The sequence below is a fragment of the Bactrocera dorsalis genome, chromosome 1 (assembly GCF_023373825.1).
Source record: "Bactrocera dorsalis isolate Fly_Bdor chromosome 1, ASM2337382v1, whole genome shotgun sequence".
NCBI classification, from domain to species: domain Eukaryota; kingdom Metazoa; phylum Arthropoda; class Insecta; order Diptera; family Tephritidae; genus Bactrocera; species Bactrocera dorsalis.
The window spans coordinates 41724156-41747012 of record NC_064303.1 but is presented as its reverse complement, the minus strand read 5'-3'; the positions used below and the strand labels follow the sequence as shown (position 1 = coordinate 41747012).

The 22857-nt window shown below is 36.2% G+C and overlaps 1 protein-coding gene, 2 long non-coding RNA genes and 1 pseudogene across 3 annotated transcripts; 2 read left to right on the top strand and 2 right to left on the bottom strand.

Annotated features, from left to right (window-relative positions):
* Window positions 1-4299: 4299 nt before the first annotated feature.
* LOC125775658 (uncharacterized) lies at window positions 4300-5995 on the top strand. The gene is made up of 3 exons (XR_007421250.1): window positions 4300-4544; window positions 5533-5615; window positions 5685-5995. It is a non-coding gene; the product is annotated as an uncharacterized LOC125775658 (long non-coding RNA).
* A 5437-nt stretch (window positions 5996-11432) lies between these two features.
* LOC125775672 (uncharacterized) lies at window positions 11433-13918 on the top strand. The gene is made up of 3 exons (XR_007421273.1): window positions 11433-12345; window positions 12433-13103; window positions 13173-13918. It is a non-coding gene; the product is annotated as an uncharacterized LOC125775672 (long non-coding RNA).
* Window positions 13919-16306: 2388 nt separating this feature from the next.
* LOC125775937 (small nucleolar RNA U3) lies at window positions 16307-16436 on the bottom strand (annotated as a pseudogene).
* Window positions 16437-18902: 2466 nt separating this feature from the next.
* On the bottom strand, window positions 18903-20911 carry LOC125775525 (uncharacterized). Its single transcript, XM_049446182.1, has 3 exons — window positions 19562-20911; window positions 19303-19508; window positions 18903-19242 (listed from the first exon to the last, which is right to left on the bottom strand). The coding sequence occupies exons 1-3, from the start codon at window positions 19995-19997 to the stop codon at window positions 19225-19227; spliced, it is 660 nt and encodes a 219-aa protein (XP_049302139.1). The 5' UTR covers window positions 19998-20911; the 3' UTR covers window positions 18903-19224.
* Window positions 20912-22857: the final 1946 nt, after the last annotated feature.

Sequence of the window (22857 nt, the reverse complement as noted above, 5' to 3'; positions counted from 1 at the left end):
ATCAATGTCTACAAAATCAACATCAACAAAAGTAATTCTGGCCACAGCTCAGATAGAAGCGATGAATGGCGAATATATATTGTTAAGAGCTCTAATTGACCAAGGATCTCAAATAACATCAATATCTGAAGAAGCAGCGCAGATATTAGGTGTACCAAGGACAAAAATTCAAACAAAACTCCATGGGCTGGGAGGTTTTGTGGTTGGCGAATCAAAATTCAAGGTTCAGATACAAATAAAACCAAGATTCCTAAGCCAATATGTGGAAAAAGTAGATGCAAAAGTTTTATCATCACTGACCACTGCTCAACCAGATCAATCATTTAAATATGATATGAAACAATGGAAAAAGTATGCACTTGCTGACCCATTGTTTAATAAGGCAGATAGAATAGACATGGCAATTGGTGGAGACATTTTTAGCCGAATCATTGAAGACGGTGCTTGTTTAAAGCAGCTTGTAGAAACCATCAAACAAGATGACGATGGGCAATTTATTGTAGAAATCCCTTTCAAAGAAGATAAAGATTTGGGTGATTCTCCCAAAAAAGCTGTGGCGTGCCTCGTTTCTATGGAAAATAAATTTCAAAAAAGCAATAAACTAAAAGAGAACTACCATCAGTTCATCAATGTATATAAGACCTTGGTCATATGGTCAATGCAAATGATCACTTAAAAGGTACATAAATACGAGATATGACAATTAAGTAATGAGACTGATTCCATAAAAACCGTATATTTGAAAATTATTCTACAACTCTGCCATCCCCTTCAAAGTAGTCCCCTTGGGCAGCTATACAGCGATTCCACCGCGTTTTCCATGCTTCTCCCTCCCTCGTCACGGCCGCCTGGATGTCCATAATCCACTCAAAATAGGCTCCTTTGACCACCGATTTTGTTTTAGAAAACAAAAAAGTCACAGGGTGACATGTCGTTCGAATAAGGCGGCTGTTGCAACGCAGCGATCCGTTAGAGGCCAAATACTGGGACACGCTGAGGGCGGTGTGGCACGGCACGTTGTCGTAATGAAGGATCCAGTTACGAGCGAAGTCTGGGCACCCTATTGACTCGTTTTCGCAATCTTTCGAGTACTTGGCAATAATAGACTTGATTCACAGTGTTCCCCGGTGGTTTTTCCCCGAACACGCTCTCCCACTCCGCGCCTCGTCTTCCACGCTTTCACGCCCCTCCTTAAACTTTTTGTGCCATCGAAACACCTGGGTACGACTAAAAGCACTATCACCATACACTCTTACAATTTTAGCGTACGTTTCCGAAGCTGTTTCGCCCAATCTGGCGCAAAATTTTATCGCGATGCGTTGCTCTTGATTTCGTTTTTCCATTTTCGTGACGAGCACTACAAACACACGTCTACTCAACTTGACGCAGCAGGCGAACTAAACAAGCTTGAGCGATGATACATACATATATCAATGGAGAGGGGAGGGATGTGTTATGGACCACTGTGTTTTGGACCACTGTCACCAAAACTGTTGCTTGAGACAGCAAACAAGTTGCCATCTCTCGCAGCAATGAATTGGGTCCATTGCTACCTGTGCTGGTGGGAGTGATCGCAGGGAGCACCCTATTAAGAGATGCGCCGGAGTTAACGTCTCGCCGTCGTTGGGGTCCTGGTTCAGAGGTGTTAGGGGCCGAGAATTGATAATTGCTTCCACTTCGGCCAGCAGTGTTGATAGCTCCTCTGCCGTGAGGAGCACGTTGTCGATTGCGCGAACGATAAGATGTTTGGCGGACTTCACCGCGGCCTCCCATAATCCGCCGAAGTGCGGCGCCCGCGGTGGTATAAAGATGAAGCTGAACCCTTCGTCTGCGGCGAATCACTTCAGTTCCGTTGCCTGGGCCAGAAACGCCTCTTTCAGCTCGCGCAGCTTGCGATCGGCGCCGACGAAGTTGCGTGCGTTGTCGCTGAACATCTTCTGGGGCATTCCTCGGCGACCAATGAACCTTTTTAGTGCGAAAATTAATGAATTAGTTGACAGGTCTGAAACTAATTCTAAATGAACTGCTTTGGAAGTAAAGCAAATGAAAACTGCAATATATGTTTTTACGGGTGGTCGACCGCGTATTTTTGTGTATATCGGACCACAAAAATTTACGCCACATATAAGAAAGGGCCGTAGTGCTCGAAGTCTTTCGACTGGCAAATTTCCCTTTATTTGGTTTTGCAACTTCGGCTTGTAATGAAAACAATGTATACAGTTCCTTACGGTTCTACTGCAAGCTTCTCGGGCATTAATTAGCCATATGCGTTCTCGAAGAAGCGCAACCAACGCTTTAGCCCCAGCGTGGTGATTTCGAATGTGCAGGAACCGTAAATATGTTATAACGAAGTGCGAACTTTTATTTAATAAAAGCGGAAATTCGGTATCGTATGGGGGAGGTGCATTTAATAGGCGACCTCCTACTCGGATTAATTTGAATGACAGCAACATATCCAAGTACTCATGCAAAAACGGGTTGAGTTTTTGCAAGTTTGTGGGTAGGGTGGTACCTTTATGCAATTTTTGAATAACATCCGAAAATTCTGAATGTTGGACCACTTGTGCAATTTTTAGAAAACTCAAGTTTAGCTCTTCTGAAGTCAGATCTTGTCCCATGGAGGATTTTGGTGGTCGTCTGATCCATCGTAATATGTATGCGACCACACGAAGCAATTTTTTATGAGAAGAGAATTTTTCAATAAGGTCCAATATTGAATTTTTCTCAGCAGTCGAAATTAATGTAAATGTATTTTTCTTCTTTTCTAATGCTTCGTCTTGTGGTGAGAGCTGGAAGTGGTTATTAATTGGCCATAATGCAGGGTCTTCTAGGAGGAACTGTGGACTGCCAAACCATATTGAGTTATTCAATTCGTCCACGTTACAACCCCGAGACACTTGATCCGCAGGATTTTGTTTCGTTGCCACATGTCGCCAAAGTACTTTGTCAGTCAACTCTTGGATTTCGGACACTCTGTTTGCAACGAAGGTTTCTAGTGAGGATAGATGTGTTTTAATCCAATGTAAAACGATTTCAGAGTCTGTCCAAAATGTAATATTTTCGAAATGTCGACTTAACATAGGCGCTACTCTGGACCATAATTTCGAAAGAAGATGTGCTGCCGAGAGCTCAAGACGCGGAAGAGAGTTGGTCTTCAGCGGAGCCACTCTAGACTTTGAACATTTTGATTAATACTTGTTGGCCTACGATCTGAACCCGATCTTGCAACACGTTCCATTGTATTTGCAATCTCTAGTTCTCGCTGTTCTTGCGATTGATTTTCCCTTTCGTTTCATCTATTTTGCGTTCTACGCGACCGACGTCCAACGTCATCTCTTGCTCTTCGTGGCATTTTTAGAAGAAACTAAACTAAAGATAATAAAGAACTTCAGTAATAAATTGATGAAATCCAGCAAATTCTGGACTCGAAAAGCTGAAAATGTGTCAAAATTCAATTAAAAATTGGCCAAAAAATCGAAATAATTTTTGTCTTACCGTTCGGAAGCGAAAATGAAACGTTCGAGATCGTCTGCACTCGAAAAGCACCAAAAAGTGACGAAAAGACACGAAAATCTGCTGAAAATGTGACAAAATTCAATTAAAAATTGGCCAAAAAATCCAAGCAATTTTAAGCTCACTGATCGGACATTAAACAAAAAAAATTCACTCAATTTTTTTATTTTTTTCACAAAATATCAAATTTGTTATTATGTCACTTGTAACAATCAGAACACTTGTTTAGCAAAACAATCGATTTTTATCTCAGTAATCATTGTTTTTTTTTTAATTTTGTTTAACAAAATATTCAAATTAAAACGATGATTATAACGAAAATTTATTTATTTTTATCAAAATGCTCACCAAAAAATGCGAAGAAATTAATATTTTCAAAAATCGATTATGATAAGATCAATCACCAATGATGCTATTTGCATCACTCTATGCAATGGTCTCCAATACTCAAACGACCAAAATGCATTCAATGCGGTACAAAAAAAGCCTGCGGCAAAAACACACTCATTTCACACACGCACCGCACACACATGCGTTATCGGATTTCAACCTAAATTCATATAAACCATATATGGACCACTGCCTACGTAGTGTGTAAGTTTGGTTGAAATCGTACGACGTGTTTATGATTAGTTCGGCGACGTACATATACGGACTTATTTATATATATATATAGATTTAGTTATAGTTTAATTGCATACTTAAGTATTACATATATTCAAAGTAATATGTAACGTCACCCTAAAGTGCCATATAGAATAGTTTTTTAGTGAGGAAATGGCACATACCATTGCTTTTACAATAAAATGACGATACGAAACACGTTATTCTCAATCTCCTCGGAAAAAACCCTATATACAATATATTTACATTTTATTTAATTTTATTTGTGAAATGACTAATATATATATTTTTTTTTAGAACATAAAACTCGAAGCAAATTTGGCGACGATGTCAAAAATCTCCTGAATGCAGTTTTAAGCGACGATAATTTCTTCAGCTGTAATCACATTACACCTTATGGATATCAAGTTAATACCTTTTTTGATTGTATATCATCATATTCACACAGTTCTATAGTTTAAATTATTATTTTTCAGCTAGCTGTGTGCTAACTGTGTACTTATACAAGTACAATTCGTATGGAGTATCCTATAAGAATTCGAACCCATTACAGAGCAAATTAAGATTTCACATCGAGGTTGCTCAATTTTGCTATTTCGCAGGATCAAAATCTTCGCAAGCTTCTTGAATGCCCAACTTTAGCCCTTATAGAGCCCAATAAAGTTATTTTTGGGCTTTTTGTCTCCAAATTTTTAATTATATGTATGTACCCCCAAAGGTTCTCCATCGAATTTAAATCAAGACTGGCCACTTTTTAAATGCGATATTGCATTTTTAGAAATATTTTTTAAACGCGAATGCTAACGTTATCTATCCCTAAAATGGCGTCTTTATCATATCACCAAAAATTTGTGGAAACTTGCTGTTTTACAAAAACAAGCAAGTGTTGCAGACCAAGACAACTTTATAAGACCTCTATATGAGGCTCTATATTCAAGTTTGGCATTCAAGATTTGGGAAGATTTTGATCATACGAAACAGCAAAATTTAGTGATCTCGAAATAAAATCGTATTTTTGAAGTTATTATTTAAAATGGAGAATCAATTATTTATTATGATAAGTAATAAGTAATCCATTGATAAAAGTGAGAGAAGGAAGCAGAATTAAAATTAAGATTATATCGAATATGTGGCAGTGCAGATTACGACATACGATTAACAAAGGCTAACATTGATATTGCATATCAATGTACGTATGTATTATAATAAACCCTAATAAAACTACAAACATGCTATACATATGCATAGTATATCTTAAGTGTTTAGGCAAGTATTCACTACACAAGCAGATCATCACAAATGTAGACGCATATGATTGAAAGACATTTTTTATTTAATTCCAACCGCACAATTTTTTTGAATTCGAACATGTATTTTTTTCGTTTTGTCTTGCAGATTGATTTTGTAATACACTTTGATAAAAATCGTGAGCCTATTCCAGCTCCAGCAGAAACAACAATATTAGATCGCATAACAAAGTATGTTTTTTTTTTATTTTATTGCTTATGCACTGAATCGTGTAATTAGTGAAATTATATTTAAATTAGATTTGCAATACTGTTGCTGCGGTTAGATTCTTTTTGTGAAAACGATCTGACAGCATTGCGTGGACCTGAACACCTTAAAACAAAACATTTAGAGATGATGGGCTACAAAGTGATTCATATTAACGAGCACGATTGGAACACAAGATACATGAATTCTCCTGAAATCAAAACAAAATATCTTAAATACCTCCTGCAGATATAAATAAAAAGTTATATAGTGTGTATATATCTAATAAAATTAGTTAATTATTCTTAATATTTGTAAAATAAATTCTTATTTGATTTTAACAATTTACCATAAATTAAAATGTTGAAAAGATGAGCATGGCGCGATATGGGAAGAGTAATAATTGAAAAAATAATAATTTTCAGAAAAAAGTGTACATTGTGTAGCAATTTTATATACATATGTAGATATTTTTAAGAAGGATGGAGTCATGTGTAGAAGTTCACGCAAGCGAGGAAAGTTCTCTGATCGCCATTCACTTGAGAGTGGCCAGAAACGATTCTTTTACATATGACTCAAGCAGCTCACGACTTCCGGTCTTTGACCAAGTATCCTCTAGGTAGCCTAAGAACATCCGTTTGAAGGCGAGCTAAAGTGAGAAGGCGAAACATCCCCTGCATAGGATTCGCCACTTAAAAAACACCAACAGCCTCGGATGAGAGACCTCCCTTTTGATGACGACCATGGCAAACGAAATAAGGACTATGATTTGAGGGCATGCACCTGGAATGTCCGGTCCCTTAATTGGGAAGGTGCCGCTGCCCAGCTGGTAGATGTGCTCGTAAAGTTAAAGGCTGACATCACCGCCGTCCAAGAAATGCGATGGACGGAACAAGTACAGAGACGAGAAGGTCCTTGTGACATTTACTACAGTGGCCATATAAAGGAGCGCAAGTTTGGTTTTGGATTCGTGGTGGGAGAGAGACTCCGTCGCCGAGTACTATCATTCACTCCGGAGAATGAACGTCTAGCCACAACCCGCATCAAAGCGAGATTCTTCAACATATCGCTGATTTGCGCCCACGCCCCGACGGAAGAGAAGGACGATGTGACCAAAGATGCCTTTTATAAGTGCTTGGAGCGCACTTATGAGAGATGCCCCCGCCACGATGTCAAAATCGTGCTTGGCGACTTCAACGCCAGGGTGGGCAAAGAAGGTATCTTTGGCACTACGGTCGGTAAATTCAGCCTCCACGAGGAAACATCCCCAAATGGGTTGAGGCTGATCGACTTCGCCGGGGCCCGAAATATGGTTATCTGTAGTACTAGATTCCAGCATAAGAAGATTCATCAAGCGACCTGGCTGTCTCCGGATCGAAAAACCACCAACCAGATCGATCATGTTGTGATAGACGGAAGGAAGACACGTCTCCAGTGTTTTAGATGTGCGTGCGCTCCGAGGTCCTAACATCGACTCGGACCACTATTGCAACCTAAATTCGCACCCGCCTCTGTGCAGCGAAAAACGCACGCCAACAAACACAAGGAAGGTTCGACGTCGAGAAGCTGCAATCACAACAGACAGCCGAAAGATTTTTCACTCGACTTCCACTCCTGCTCTCTGAGAGCACTCGTCAACAACTCGGTATAAGGGAACTGTGGGACGGCATTTCAAACTCCTTACGTACAGCTGCAACCGAAACCATTGGTTTTCGGAAAGTGCAAAAGAACAGCTGGTACGACAAGGAGTGCCGTGTCGCAGCGGAGAGAAAACAGGCTGCCTACCTCGCAACGTTACGATCGACTACAACACATGCGGGATGGGACAGATATCGAGAGTTGAAGAGGGAAGCGAGACGCATTTGTATACAGAAAAAGAAAGAGGCCGAAATGCGTGAGTACGAAGAGCTTGATAAGCTGGCCGACAGGGGTAATGCTCGAAAATTCTACGAAAAGATGCGGCGGCTTACAGAAGGTTTCAAGACCGAAGCATACTCTTGTAGAACCCCCCACGGTGATCTAGCCCCCGATGCCCAGAGCATACTTAAATTATGGAGGGAACACTTCTCCAGTCTGCTGAATGGCAGTGAACGCACAACACCAGGAGAAGGCGAACCCGATACCCAAATCGATGACGATGGAGCAGACGTTCCATTTCCCGACCATGAAGAAGTTCGAATAGCAATTGCCCGCCTGAAAAACAACAAAGCGGCAGGGGCCGATGGATTGCCGGCCGAACTGGAACGATTGGAATTTAAGTGTGCTATGCCCAATCCATAAAAAAGGAGACCCCACAATCTGCGCCAACTACCGTGGGATTAGCCTCCTCAACATCGCATATAAGGTTCTGTCGAGCGTATTGTGTGAAAGACTACAAAACTGATTGGACCTTATCAATGCGGCTTTAGACCTGGCAAATCAACAACCAACCAGATATTCACCATGCGCCAAATCTTGGAAAAGACCCGTGAAAGGAGAATCAACACACACCACCTCTTCGTCGATTTCAAAGCTGCTTTCGACAGCACGAAAAGGAGCTGCCTTTATGCCGCGATGTCTTAATTTGGTATCCCCGCAAAACTAATACGGCTGTGTAAACTGACGTTGAGCAGTACCAAAAGCTTCGTCAGGATCGGGAAGGACCTATCCGAGCCGTTCGATACCAAACGAGGTTTCAGACAAGGCGACTCCCTATCGTGCGACTTCTTCAATCTGTTGCTGGAGAAAATTATTCGAGCTGCAGAACTTAATCGAGCAGGTTCAAACTTTTATAAGAGTGTACAGCTGCTGGCGTATACCGATGATGTTGATATCATCGGCCTCAACACCCGCGCCGTTAGTTCTGCTTTTTCCAGACTGAACAAGGAAGCAACGCAAATGGGTCTGGCAGTGGACGAGGGCAAGACGAAATATCTCCTGTCATCAAACAAACAGTCGTCGCACTCGCGACTTGGCTCTCACGTCACTGTTGACAGTCATAACTTTCGTCTATTTAGGAACCAGCATTAACACCACCAACAATGTCAGCCTGGAAATCCAACGCAGGATTACTCTTGCCAACAAGTGCTACTACGGACTGAGTAGGCAATTGAAAAGTAAAGTCCTCTCTCGACGAACAAAAGCCAAACTCTATAAGTCGCTCATAATTCCCCTCCTGCTATATGGTGCAGAGGCTTGGACGATGACAACAACCGATGAGTCGACGTTGCGAGTTTTCGAGAGAAAAGTTCTGCGAAAGATTTATGGTCCTTTGCACGTTGGCCACGGCGAATATCGCATTCGATGGAACGATGAGCTGTACGAGATATACGGCGACATTGACATAGTTCAGCGAATTAAAAGACAGCGGCTACGCTGACTAGGTCATGTTGTCCGGATGGATGAAAATACTCCAGCTCTGAAAGTATTCGACGCAGTACCCGCCGCGGGAAGCAGAGGAAGAGGAAGACCTCCACTCCGTTGGAAGGACCAAGTGGAGAAGGACCTGGCCTCGCTTGGAATATCCAATTGGCGCAACGTAGCGAAGAGAAGAAACGACTGGCGCGCTGTTGTTGACTCGGCTATAATCGCGTAAGCGGTGTCTACGCCAGTAAAGAAGAAGAAGAAGATATTTTGATAACTCTCCGGTAAAGAATAGCTTATAACGTTGTTAGTTTTTGTTTTTATATTTTGTTCTGCACTGTAAAACCCACATTTCAATATAAGTGAAACTTTTTATAGATAGTAGTCATTCAACTCAAATTTTTCTGAAAATTATTCGATTTCGATTAAAATCGTGGCTTTAATCTTCAGTGAATAAGGAAGATGATGATAGTTCACAAGATACGCAGCAATAAAATTTGATTACACTATAGAATACAAAAATAGATACAATCATTCAGATGATATGCACATGATAAAATCCAATAACAACATATATTTACAAAGTTGAATTATTTTGAACTTCAATTATTCTATTATTAACCCTTCTGTTATATTAATAAAAGTTGTTGGTTATGCGACTTCATGGTATCTCGCCCTCAACACAAGACTTATCACACCACACAACATTCAGCACACAACACAACATTCATCGCACAACTTACAGCATCACACCACGCAACGAACCAACCACTACACACCATAATGGTTTTCAACGCCCAACCGATCAAAAAGGATTGGTTAGATCGGGGTGGCCCCCCAATTCGATTTACGCCGGTATTAGAAACGTTTCGACAGATTTTCGACCGCTAATCGTCCATTTACATTTAAAATTTTTGGTGCAAAGCTGGAATCCCGTCCGATCGCGTGTGAGTGGGCACAGTAGAATCAGCAGTGGACAATTTAGAAAATTATAACAATGTGTGTGAATTATTGAAGTTATTGAAATTTGCAAAAGAAAAAAATATAAACATAAAATTACATTTCCCAAAAAGAAAAATCTTTTAAATTAAATAAAAAAGGGATACATAATTTAACGTAAGTATACGCTCACATACCCAGTGAAACTAATTGTAGCGAACAAATGGTCCTTCGAGCCTCTCTTAGTGACTCTTGTAGAAACAATACTAAAAATCAAAAAAGGGCTGTGAAAAGAAAACAAAAATATATAAAAGAATACACAATAGCACATAGCTAAAGTGCAGTGCAGTAGTACAAGAACAAGGAAAATACGTACATACGTACGAGTATTTAAATGACCACGAAACGGACGCGAAAGCAACAAAAACAAAACCCCAAAACATACGGCAGAGCAGACAAGGATTACAAACAACGTGGGAAGAGAATACAAACTCAACATGGAAAATATCAAAGAAAACAAAACAGAAAGAGAAAAACGAGAAGTAACCATAGAGAGAAGACATAAGTTTTGCTACCCGTAAATCCTTGGTTTCAAATACAGTTTGAGCTGTAATTCGGAATACAGCTAAGTGTAAAAAACTCAACTGTTCTGTACGAAAAAGCAGTTAGACAGTTCGGTATATACATATGTATGTAGATAGGTACCGAAATAAAATAAAAAATAACGGTACCTGTGTACTGCTTATTTTGTGTTTCCAAGCACTCTATAATTTTCCAAAATCAAAAAAAAATTTCAAAGTCAAGTATTCTTACTTGCAAGTTTTGGTGATACCCCTTGGGCTGATAAAACAACAAGCAGGATTGCCTATAATAAATACAAATGTACACATATAAGTAAATGTACTCAATTGTATAAAAGATACAAAAATACATACATACAAAAAATGTATGGGCCATCAAACTTTGCGCGCCAAATTTTATATTCCGTAATTAATATACATATGTATGTACATAAAAAAATACTACAATAGGGTGATTCAAAAAAAACCTTTTTTTTTCATTTTACTCTGACAAGTAGGTTCCTAGACACCTCTAAGAAAGCCTCTCCAAAAACCTATGAGTTTCATCATTCATAATGATTTTTTTCATTGAGTTATAAAATTCATAAGAAATAAAAAATTTTCCCAAAATAATCAAACTTTAACTGTTAATATCTTTTAAACGGTTGGGTTTACGAATAAATCAAAGGAGAATTTTTTTGTAGAGAATTCAATTTCCTACAAAATCTAAGGAGCAAGATATTTTTTCAAGTAGTTGGAAGCGAGATATACATTTTTCTATTTCATAATAAGGAAAAATAGAAAACTGTAAGAAGGAGGACCTTCCCGTTACAATTAAGAACTCATGCTTGGATAGGCTTTCTTAGAGGTATCTAGGAACCTACTTTTCCGAGTACCAAACGAAAAAAATATATATATATATATCTATTTGAATCACCCTAATAGCACACATATAAGTCAACTATCTTAAGAAAAATTTTTTGAAAAAATACTGTTGCTGTACTACCTGCCTTCAAGCTTACTTCGTGTCTCCAAACACACTACAAAAAAAACCCAAACCAAATTTTCAAAGTCAATCATTCTTACTTGCAAGTTTTGGTGCTACCCCTTAGGCTAACAAAGCAACAAGCAGGATCGCTTTAACAGAAGACAAAAAAAACAATAACAACATAACAGTGGATATTTATGTATGTACATATGTATATGTATGTATGTATATCGCGAACCAACCGCTTGTGACAAATATTCCAATACAACTAGACATTTTTTCTCTATACACTAACACCAACGCACACTTTCGGGTTATTTTTTGTTTACCTAAATGCGATGAAAAAAGTTTTTTTCATTTCTTGATTTATTTGAATGAATGCGAAAGAGGAAACATAATTGTCAATAGTGACAATTAGGGATGCTCGATGAACATCGATGTTCGATGATCATCGATGTTGAAAGCAAAAACATCGATGTTTTAATATCGATGTTGCCATACGAAAAATATCGCAACATCGATGTTAACGGAATCAATCATCGATGTCAACTTACGGCCTCACGCACGACACGGACGTCCACCAAACCAATGCAACTTAGGAAACAAATTATGTCTTCTATGAACGCAGCCACAAATTAAATTTTTTAGTTGTGAACTTCACAAACTGATTTGTGGCTGCGTTCACAATGTGAACGCGTCATTCCGGTCGTTCCCTTCATTCGTTCGTTCTTCGTGATTCATCTTGCACATTTACGCTCACTCCCACTTCTATTTGTTTGTTAATAAAAAATTGTGTTGTGCGTACCTATTTAAATTTACTGATTTGTTCGTATTCTACTGGTGTTGTGCATATATATATGTATATTACATGGAGTACAACAATATGTAAGTTTTTAATAATTGAATTCTATCTAAATATTGAATTCATCTGTTTGCTTTTTGCGCATGCTAAAGGAAATTATTCTTTTTAAGGTTATAAATGCATATAAATTATAAATGAATAGAATTAAACATGCCGCCAAAAAGTCGCTTCTGGGAATTTTTTGAAAAACTTGAAAATATCGAAGCCAAATTAATCTAAAATTTTTAAATTGAATTTCAGCTTTTTATATTTTTATAAGATATTTGACAATCATATACTTACTTCCCCATTAAACTGTGAAATTTAATATTTTATTTTTAAAGTTGTAATAACATTTATTTATAATTTGTACTTCATGTTTTCAAAGATATGAATAAATAAATTCATTGAAAATGAAATATGCGTTACGATTATTTAAAAATACAAGTATAACATCGAGAAAAACGTTTAAAATAAGTCGTAAATGTGCTGTGCACACTGGCTGTGGCTTAATAAATTTCGAATTTATAGATTGTGTTTTATTTCTTTGTCAATTATTAATGTAAAAATTATCGATGGATCCAACATCGATGGATCCAACATCGATGTTCGGTTTTTGATAAATATCGAACATCGATGTTGAGCTTTCGATTATGACATCGATGTCAACATCGGTGTTTTTTGAATATCGATCATCCCTAGTGACAATAGAAAATCCCAAAAAGGGTAATAAAAAAAACGATTGAAAGACGCATGTCGTTCGTGATCGTACCATCGTAAAGGAGGCTCGTACAACAAGAAGGTAAGTAAATGAATTTTATGTGATTTTTTAACTACATTTTGAAAATAATTACTTAATTTATTTTTATAGCATTGGAAATCAGAACTGAATTGGAAGGAGCAGCAGCAGCTATATCATCAGAAGCGACAAATATCAATTGTTAAGTGAAAAAAGTGTGTGTACTTTGAAATTGGACTGCGTAGTCCAATATAATACGCAAAAATAAATACATACATAAAACATATCGTCACCTGAAATGCAAAATAACGTATCATCAAAAAATTTGAAATTGAGTGTCTTATTGATTACGCTTCACTACTTCAAATTACATACATAATATTACATATGTCCAACATTTTCAGATTCTGCGGCCAGATATAAACCAGTTTTAACCAATATTAAAATTTTGTTTCACTCATGTTCCATTTTATTTCGTGTTTCATTCATGCCACTTTAAATTTCCGAAAATGTTGTTACGTTATTTTGCATTTCAGGTAACGATATGTATTTTATGCGTTTAAGGCGGCCTGCACAATCCAATATAATATGTGAAAACAAATGTTTGTTTTATATTTTAAATGATCAAATAATATTTATCTTTTCTTTCAGATATTATTATTTTTTTTTTTTATTTAATTATTCTTTCTTTTCATATTTTATCACTATTTTTATTTAATTAATCTTTGCTTGCAGAGTAAATTCTATTTGTATTTAATATACATATTTTATTTTTTCAGATAATATTAATCTTTTCTCTCAGATATTACAAATTCAATGTAATTATTATTTATTTTCAGGTTTTATTACCTTTACTTTATTTTCATGTATTTGTCTTTTATAATATTTTTTCACTCTTTTATTTTAAATTAAATATATTGTATAAATGTAAATATCTATTAAAAATAATAAAATTAATAATTTAAAAATTAAAAAGTTTTTTTTTTGAAATTTTAATAAATTTTTAAAGTAGGAATCAAAAAATGCAACTCTGCATCAGCCGTCGATTGGGGATATTAGAGCAGGACAGATATACTTTTTTATATGACACTGCTGAATAAGCGCAACAGAGATGTGTGATTACCAGGGCCAACCAAAATATGCACGAAAAATGCAGTTTTAAACGTTTAGATATGCACTAAAAAAGGCTGAAATATGCTCGCAAATATGCACAATAAAAAAATTAAAAAGGTGCGTGGAGTCCCTACGCGCGGATGAAGTTATACTTCTTAGTGATATTCAGAAATGCATATCATTTTGTATGAAAGAAAACTAGGAAACTTAAATTCACATTTTATAAATTTATTATGCACATAAAATGAAGAATAAAGTAAAGTCTAAATGAATGAATTTTGACTCAGAAAGTAGTTCCGTCTCTTCGTTGCGGAAGAGAATATGCAGCGTAATCATCTTTCTTTTGTTCTTCGCCAATTTGGCTGCCGGATTGACTTGTGAAGATCAATTTTTTGTTGGTGACATATTCATATGTGTACGCATTTGTATGTTTGTATGCTTGTGATTTATTTGTTCAGCAATGTATGCAAATATATGTACATACCCTGCCAACATTTGGAAGTGTCTTTTATCGCCAACGCCAAATACGTCACGCTTTAGTCACTTCCGTACGTTAAAATAAAGATAGTTGTCGCGTTCACGTGTCAAACGCCAAATGCGTCACTTTTAAGTCACTTCCAGACGTTAAATTAAAGATTGTTGTCCCGTTATGCAAAAGATAAACAATGAACGCGATCACGGACGTTGAAGTCGCAGCGACTGCAAAATGAAATTAGATGAAAACAACAGAATAGAAAAGGAAGTTGTTGACATCTGGTTCATTGGTTTTGTGTCTTCTGCAGTCTGTGGTCAGTGCTAAAGTGCGATATTGTTTTTGGAACAAGTAAAATTATTTGTTTCGTGGTGTTTTAATTTGAAATATTATTGAAAATATAATTAAAATGAGCGAATTGTCAGCAAAAGCTATTAAATTGAAAAATAAAAGAGAAGCATCTAAATTAATATGCAATATTAATGAGAGCACATATAGCGGCAGTAATAAAGTGAAAAAAAAACAACAAAAAAAGAACAAATGAAAAACCAGTATCCAACGATTTACAACATTTGCACTAATAAAAAGTAATATTTCACATAAAACTATAACTATAAAGAAATCAATTAATTCTGTTTTCCTATAGATGCCTGTCATTCCAAATATTCGAACTCGACCGATATGGATATAAATAAAGTGTGTCAACAGCACATACTTCACGCCCGAGACAGAGTACAAAAAAAAAAAAAATTAATGAACTGAAAATTTAAAAAAATCTTATTTCTAATATTCACATGAATTAATTATTTAATTTTTTTGTAATACATTTTTGAATTGAAATAAATATAAAAAATTTAAAAACGGAAATTTTAACTTCCACAAGTCACTAATACGTAACTTCCATAAGGCACTAATACGTTACTTCTGAAAGTAACGTTCGCGGGGAACAACTTCTCAATAAGGAAGTAACTTCTACGATGAAAAAAATGTATCGCAGACGTTGAATTGTAACTTCTTGAAGTCACTTATAAGTGACTTTTGCGATAGAAAATGTTGGCAGGGTATAAGTATATATGAATGTATGAACATGCAAGTCAATGCGCGCACATGCGTATACATACACTCATATGAGCATGTGCAGATACACAAGATAGGATAGAAGATGTATGCCTTTTAACATCGTATACGGATGTTGAAAGCAAAAAATTAAAAATTTATTCTGTCGGGATTCGAACCTGTGGCACTCGTAGCATCTTGACTTTCCAAGCGCTTACCACCAACACCACCATTGACAATTAGGTTGCGCTGACTTAAGTATGATTTGGTTATGAATGCAAGAAACATACGATGGTTCTAATCATTTTGTTTAAGTATAGAAATATACATACTTTGTAGAACATTTGCTTTCGCAATAAATGTATCACAGCAATATACATATACATAATATGTATATACATATGCATAATATGTATATACATATACATAACATTGCTGTGATGCCCTGAGAAGTATAGTCTTAATAAATTTATTTTTAATTTTTTGCTTACTAATAGAAATTAAATTTATCACAGCAATATTATGTATATGTTTATGTACATATATTGCTGTGATAAATTTATTTTCTATTAGTATAGATTTCCAAAAGCACAGAAATGATTCTGTGAATTTATTCATTAAAATCGCCACTCAGAAGTCGTTTTATCCCTTGTTAGCGAGCGATTTTCTTAAATCTCACGCTCCCAGATAAAACGATATACCTCGTCCTCGTGGGTCAATTTCAAAAACCACAGAAATGATTCTGTGTGATTCTAAAAGGCCAACGCAGAGTATTTCAATTAGTTGAGAATTCGCAGAATGGCAAACGAAAGAAAAAGAACTGTAACTTCAATAACACCAACCTACATATGCGCACACATGTGAATATGTCACCAACCAAAAATTGAAACATTGTTCTACAAAAACAACAACAGCATAAGCACGCCAACATTGTGTTGTGTTGTTGTGTCGGCCGAGTTGTGCCGAAAGCAACGAACAAACGATCGCCGATTGTCACCGCTTCGCTTGCTGCTCGCACATCTTCGCAGACAAGGTTGCGTTACATTCATATGGATGGAGCGAGGTTGCGCAACTTTGCGTTACTTTTATATGGAAGGTTGCGCAACCAGAATCTATCGCAACCTTTTCCGGCGTCGTATAAGAAGTATAACTTCAAAAATATTCAATTAATCAAAAAATTTTGTTTTATTTGTTTTAATTTTCATTATTGTTAAAAAGAGAAAAGTTGCAATGCACAATGTTGCTACAAATTTTCAAATAAAAGCGATCGTCGTTTTTCATTTAACAATGTGGTGTAAACGGAAAAAGATCTTTCAACGTCCACTGAAGTCAATGGACAGTATTTAAAATTAGCAACTTCTAACGGTGTTAAAGAATCGATGAAGTTATCATTTTCCTTCGAGTTATTGAAAATAATTCTTTTAATTTTGCATAAAGACGTGTAGCCTTCGTTTCTTTTTAGAACTGCATTCAATTTTTGCAAAAAGCGTTTATCCTCGATTTGTGTTAATGGTTGATTTACAACTTCCATGACGTCAATACCTTCTTGCAAAGATAGGCCTTTTGTTTGCAGCTTTTCAATCCCTGCGCAAAGCCAAGCAAAGTTTGATTTGATAAAAATAAGTTCATTTTTCAGGTTCTTATTTTTTAATATTTCTTTAGTTCGACGAATAACGTCTGAGTCGTCATTGCTGAGTTTATTAATTACTGAATCTACGTCGTATAAATGATCACAATAATATTCAGCCGCATCAATCCCCACCTAGTTATACAAGGTTGTGGGGGTAGTTTCAACTCTGGAAAGTCTGCCCTGAATTGACGGCGTCGAGACGGTGCACAGTAGTGCCGCTTCATACAAGCCGCGGCAAAAAGTAGAAGGAATCGAGGTAGGGCTTTGAAATTTGGCACACATCTCTCATATTGCCAAATTAGATGAAAAAAAAAATTTGTTAAAATCCGCCCACAACCACGGCCACCTCCCATATAACACAAAAATCAAAAATCATCCTACAGTAACAAAATTTTCTACAGTGTAATATTTTGTAAATATAAGCTTGTCCAGAAAAAATAAAGCAAATCCGCCCACAATTACGCCCATCTCCCATATAATACAATCACAAAAGTTGCAATATTTTCGCTGTTATCACAGCTAGACTGTTAAAAATTGTCAAACGGATTTGAATCAATAAAAATTATTATTACTCTAAAAATGAAACAAGTCCGCCCATAACTACGCCCACCTCCCATATAACATAACCAATAAATATTCAAAAATGATCATATATTATTAATTATTTATTCAACAAGTAATTTTTTAACATCATCGTCCAATTCTAAAGTTTTATTTTTGGGATTTGTTCTGAAACCATTAATAAAAGGATCCGATGAAGCTAAAAGCAAGTGCATTACATCTTGATTTGTAGAAATTCTGTCGCATTTTCTAGAATGATTAAGCCTATATTTCTTGTAATCTTTATTGTGAGCTTCTTGAGCCTCCTCTGATAGCATGCCCAATGGTAAAATAGAGGATGAAACAATTTTACTTCCATGCATTAAAACTTTATGTACCGTCATTGGCATATAGTAAAATTCATAAAGGCTGACATATAACCTCGCAGTTTTCATGCAATAAATTTCAAATTTTGGCTGCTTGACTATTGATTGTATTTAATATTATTTTAAATTTCTGCAATATCACAATATTTTATTTCTTTTGCCATTTTAAAATTTCGTGTTTTGTTAATTTTTTTCACCCGTTTGCACTTTTCTCGGTATCACATACGACACATACGAACGCCAAACCCTTTGAGGGTTTTACTATACTGACCTAGTACCATCACCCTGACTTGGAATTTCTCACCCCCCAGATTAGCTGTTGTACTGTGTAATTAGTTTAAATAATAAAAGGCATCTAAACTAGTATTTTGTTGTTGTTGTATAACAAGAGACAACTCCAAAAAATAACAACAAAGCAACAAACCGAACAATCAAAAAAACAAACAAAACAACGAAAACAAAAATGAAAATGCAACAGACAAGGTTATAGCTATATTTGATCCTTATCCGCACGTATCCGCAGTTCATTTTTTCGTTATCAAATCCCTTAATGTGTACATAAAATATTAGGACTAACTAGACTATGTAGGTACATGTAGCTAATAGTCAAAACTATAATTTTTATGTAAAAGTGTTTAAAAAATGGTTTTATTTTAAAACTTTGTCAAAATTGACATGAAATTGGCCTATGAAATGAAAATAATTATTTTATAATATATTATAATATATATTAGGATAGACTTTAAAGTCACTTCTTATTGCATAAAACGTCGAAACCCCATACGTCTGTTCTCATATTTTTCTCAATATTTTTCACAATTTTCAAGAGTTCTATTTTTAATTGACTTTAAAAATACGTTGTTATGTCAGTGAAATGTCAATTCGCAAATACGTGATAAATTAAACCGTATTCATTGTCTAGAAACACTACTAGAATGAAATTTTGTTAAAATTAGATAGTTAAAAATTACATATTTTTTCCGCCTTTTACCCACTGTGCGGTGCCTTAAAACAAAAAATATTATTGGTAAATATTTACTTAATTTGTTGAAATTGAGGTGATACCTTGCAGTAGATTGATTTTACATTCGAAATAAGTGCATTGACATCTGTAAATTCGAGTCGTACGAACTCCGCTATTCTATGCACGCCATGGGCGAAGCATGTGCAATGCAACATCTTTGGGTACAACGTCTTCATAGCCTTCATAGTTGCTAACATGTACGCCGCCGCATACGCAACCGCAAATAATACTCTGTTGTACTGAATACCTTTAAAAAAGTAAAATTAGCATATTAAAGGAATATATAAAAAAAATATCTACCGTCCGGCCACAAAATATGCAACGAATCATTCAGGAATGCTGCCATCGTATTGGCATTAGCGGCTTCTACAACGCCAGCGTTCAAAAGGTAAGACTTTTCCGCACTTTCTTTGGTGCCATCGAAAATTCCAAAAACAAAATTTGCAATCAATCTTTGCTCAACGTCAGTTGTTTCGTCAATGGATATCCAAATGTTTTTGTCACCAACTGCGGCCCGCATTTTTTCTATACTTTTTTCGTATAACGCAGGAACATACTTTAGGCGCAAATTTGTAACACTCGGCACTGTCTTGGTAGTATATATTTCAAGGAACTCTATAACAGCTGGATGACGTGCTTTTTCCAATGGTATATTTGCGCTCAAAAACATTTTGCAAAAGACCATGCTGAACGTATTGTAACGGGTGATTTTTTTGAGGTTAGGATTTTCATGCATTAGTATTTGACAGATCACGTGGGATTTCAGACATGGTGTCAAAGAGAAAGATGCTCAGTATGCTTTGACATTTCATCATGAATAGACTTACTAACGAGCAACGCTTGCAAATCATTGAATTTTATTACCAAAATCAGTGTTCGGTTCGAAATCGCGCTTTACGTCCGATTTATGGTCTACAGCGATGAGGCTCATTTCTGGTTGAATGGCTACGTAAATAAGCAAAATTGCCGCATTTGGGGTGAAGAGCAACCAGAAGCCGTTCAAGAACTGCCCATGCATCCCGAAAAATGCACTGTTTGGTGTGGTTTGTACGCTGGTGGAATCATTGGACCGTATTTTTTCAAAGATGCTGTTGGACGCAACGTTACGGTGAATGGCGATCGCTATCGTTCGATGCTAACAAACTTTTTGTTGCCAAAAATGGAAGAACTGAACTTGGTTGACATGTGGTTTCAACAAGATGGCGCTACATGCCACACAGCTCGCGATTCTATGGCCATTTTGAGGGAAAACTTCGGACAACAATTCATCTCAAGAAATGGACCCGTAAGTTGGCCACCAAGATCATGCGATTTAACGCCTTTAGACTATTTTTTGTGGGGCTACGTCAAGTCTAAAGTCTACAGAAATAAGCCAGCAACTATTCCAGCTTTGGAAGACAACATTTCCGAAGAAATTCGGGCTATTCCGGCCGAAATGCTCGAAAAAGTTGCCCAAAATTGGACTTTCCGAATGGACCACCTAAGACGCTGCCGCGGTCAACATTTAAATGAAATTATCTTCAAAAAGTAAATGTCATGAACCAATCTAACGTTTCAAATAAAGAACCGATGAGATTTTGCAAATTTTATGCGTTTTTTTTTTTTAAAAAAGTTATCAAGCTCTTAAAAAATCACCCTATATTTATCTCAACACTTTCTTTCAGTAGCAATTGACTTCCGGTTTTTTCTAAGCGCCTCTCTACACACAGTTTGTGTGTTTCAAAATGTTGTTTCACATTGAAAGTCTTACCACCAGTTATAGAGCAATTACAATAAATGCAAAACAAAACAGACTTATCTGTTCGCAGTATGCCTTTGTACTGACTCGCCATACGCGAGCAGAATTCTGTTTTCGTTTCCTTTTCTTTAGGCATTTGAAATAATAGTACACCACTCAAAACTGGTTTCACACGCTCCTAACAAGAAAAGATAAAAATGTAGTTCACAGCTGTCAGCGCGGAAAAAATAGTGGTTGAGTTGCCACATTTCGTCAAGTAAAGTAAAGGCTTAAACACATTCGAAGATTCTGCGAGAGAAACATGAATGTGTTGAATCGCGTCGAATGTGTTTAAAGTTTAACAAATATGCAAAATAAGCATGATCATCAAAAATAAGCTTGGAAACTCAAAAATAAGCTTGGTAACTCTAAATATGCAAAATAAGCAATTATAAGCACAAGCTTAAAATATTTGGCCCTGATTATTATTATTTTCTTTCTTTTTGCGTTCTTATCTCAAAAGATACACGTACTAAAAAATAATATACAAACTAATCGCAAGTATATCGCAGATACGTTTAACTGATATACGGTGAAAAAATATCAATGATTATATTAATATTTTTTGATTTGGACGATTTATACGGTGAATATGCGTTCGCAAATTTATATTTATATAAATCTTTATATATATAAATCTTCTGACCGTGTGTTTGCCTTGGAATTGCTCCTAAACGGATGGACCGATTTTGATGAAATTTTGTGTGTACGTTCAAGGAGATTCGGGAATGGTTTATATTTACAATTTGGTCCACTGGAAAATGTTTTTTAAATTATTTTTTCATTTTTAATCAATTTTTAAATTTGGAATGTTTGGCCGATAGATGGCGCTACCATCGCAGTATCCAATATTCAAACCTTAAATTGGCGTAAACGTGTATTAAACAAAACGATGCCAAAGTAAAAGGCAACATCTGTGGATCAAGTTTTTATCACATCGCTTAATATCTATATATATAAAAGAAAGTGATGTTAGTTACTACGCTTATAACTAGAGAACGCCTGGACCGATTTCGGTGATTACCACCAATTCGGATAGGTCTCCGCCCAAACAAGGAGAATACTTTTTTTTTTAGGATAATTCCAAAAAGTATCTTTTTTCCATAAACATTTTTTTTTCAATTTTTGTTTGTTTTGTTTTTCAATATTTTGATTTGTAAATTATTTGAATAGTTCAATTTCGGTCGCTTGCTTTTTTATTCCGGCTATTCAAAAGAAAAATTATTCAGTAAAAACTTTACGTGCGTTTCACACAAAGAGGTCAATTGCAGATTGAAATTTGTTACGAAGCCAAGAAGAGGTCGCCCTAATATCGGTCCATCAAAGTATGGCAGCCAAAGGCAAGGCAAGGCAAGAAGTACTCCCAGGATGCGGTGACATACGTGCGGAATTATGGATCGCGGTCAATAAGCAAGCGATCGTCACGATGTCACAGCACGACTTTTCAAACAACAGTTACGATGTTTCATGGAGTTTATCTTATCGCACGTACATATTCTTCTTTGGATGGTGGATAGTTGTCACACCAGATCAAATTGATGAACTCATTTCTGCGGAAATTAACGATGCAGAGAAAGATCCAGTATTATATGAAGTGATGAAAACCAATATGGTTCATGGACCTTGCGGACACCACAATCACACTTCGGTTTGTATGCCAGACAATAAATGCGCGAAACATTATCCATGTGCTTTTCTGCAACACAAGCTGGAAATGATGGATATCCACTCTATCGGCGTAAATATCGAAGTTAACAACACATCAAAGTTGACAACACATGGGTCGTACCATATTCGCCACTATTGTCTAATTCACATT

Bases quoted from the DNA above. Each gene is read 5' to 3' on its own strand.
- LOC125775525 (XM_049446182.1), bottom strand. From the start codon at position 19,997: ATGCATGAAAATCCTAACCTCAAAAAAATCACCCGTTACAATACGTTC. The intron at 19,509-19,561 runs GTAGATATTTTT...ACTTTTTTAAAG, and splicing joins GCATATTTTGTGGCCGGACG to GTATTCAGTACAACAGAGTA.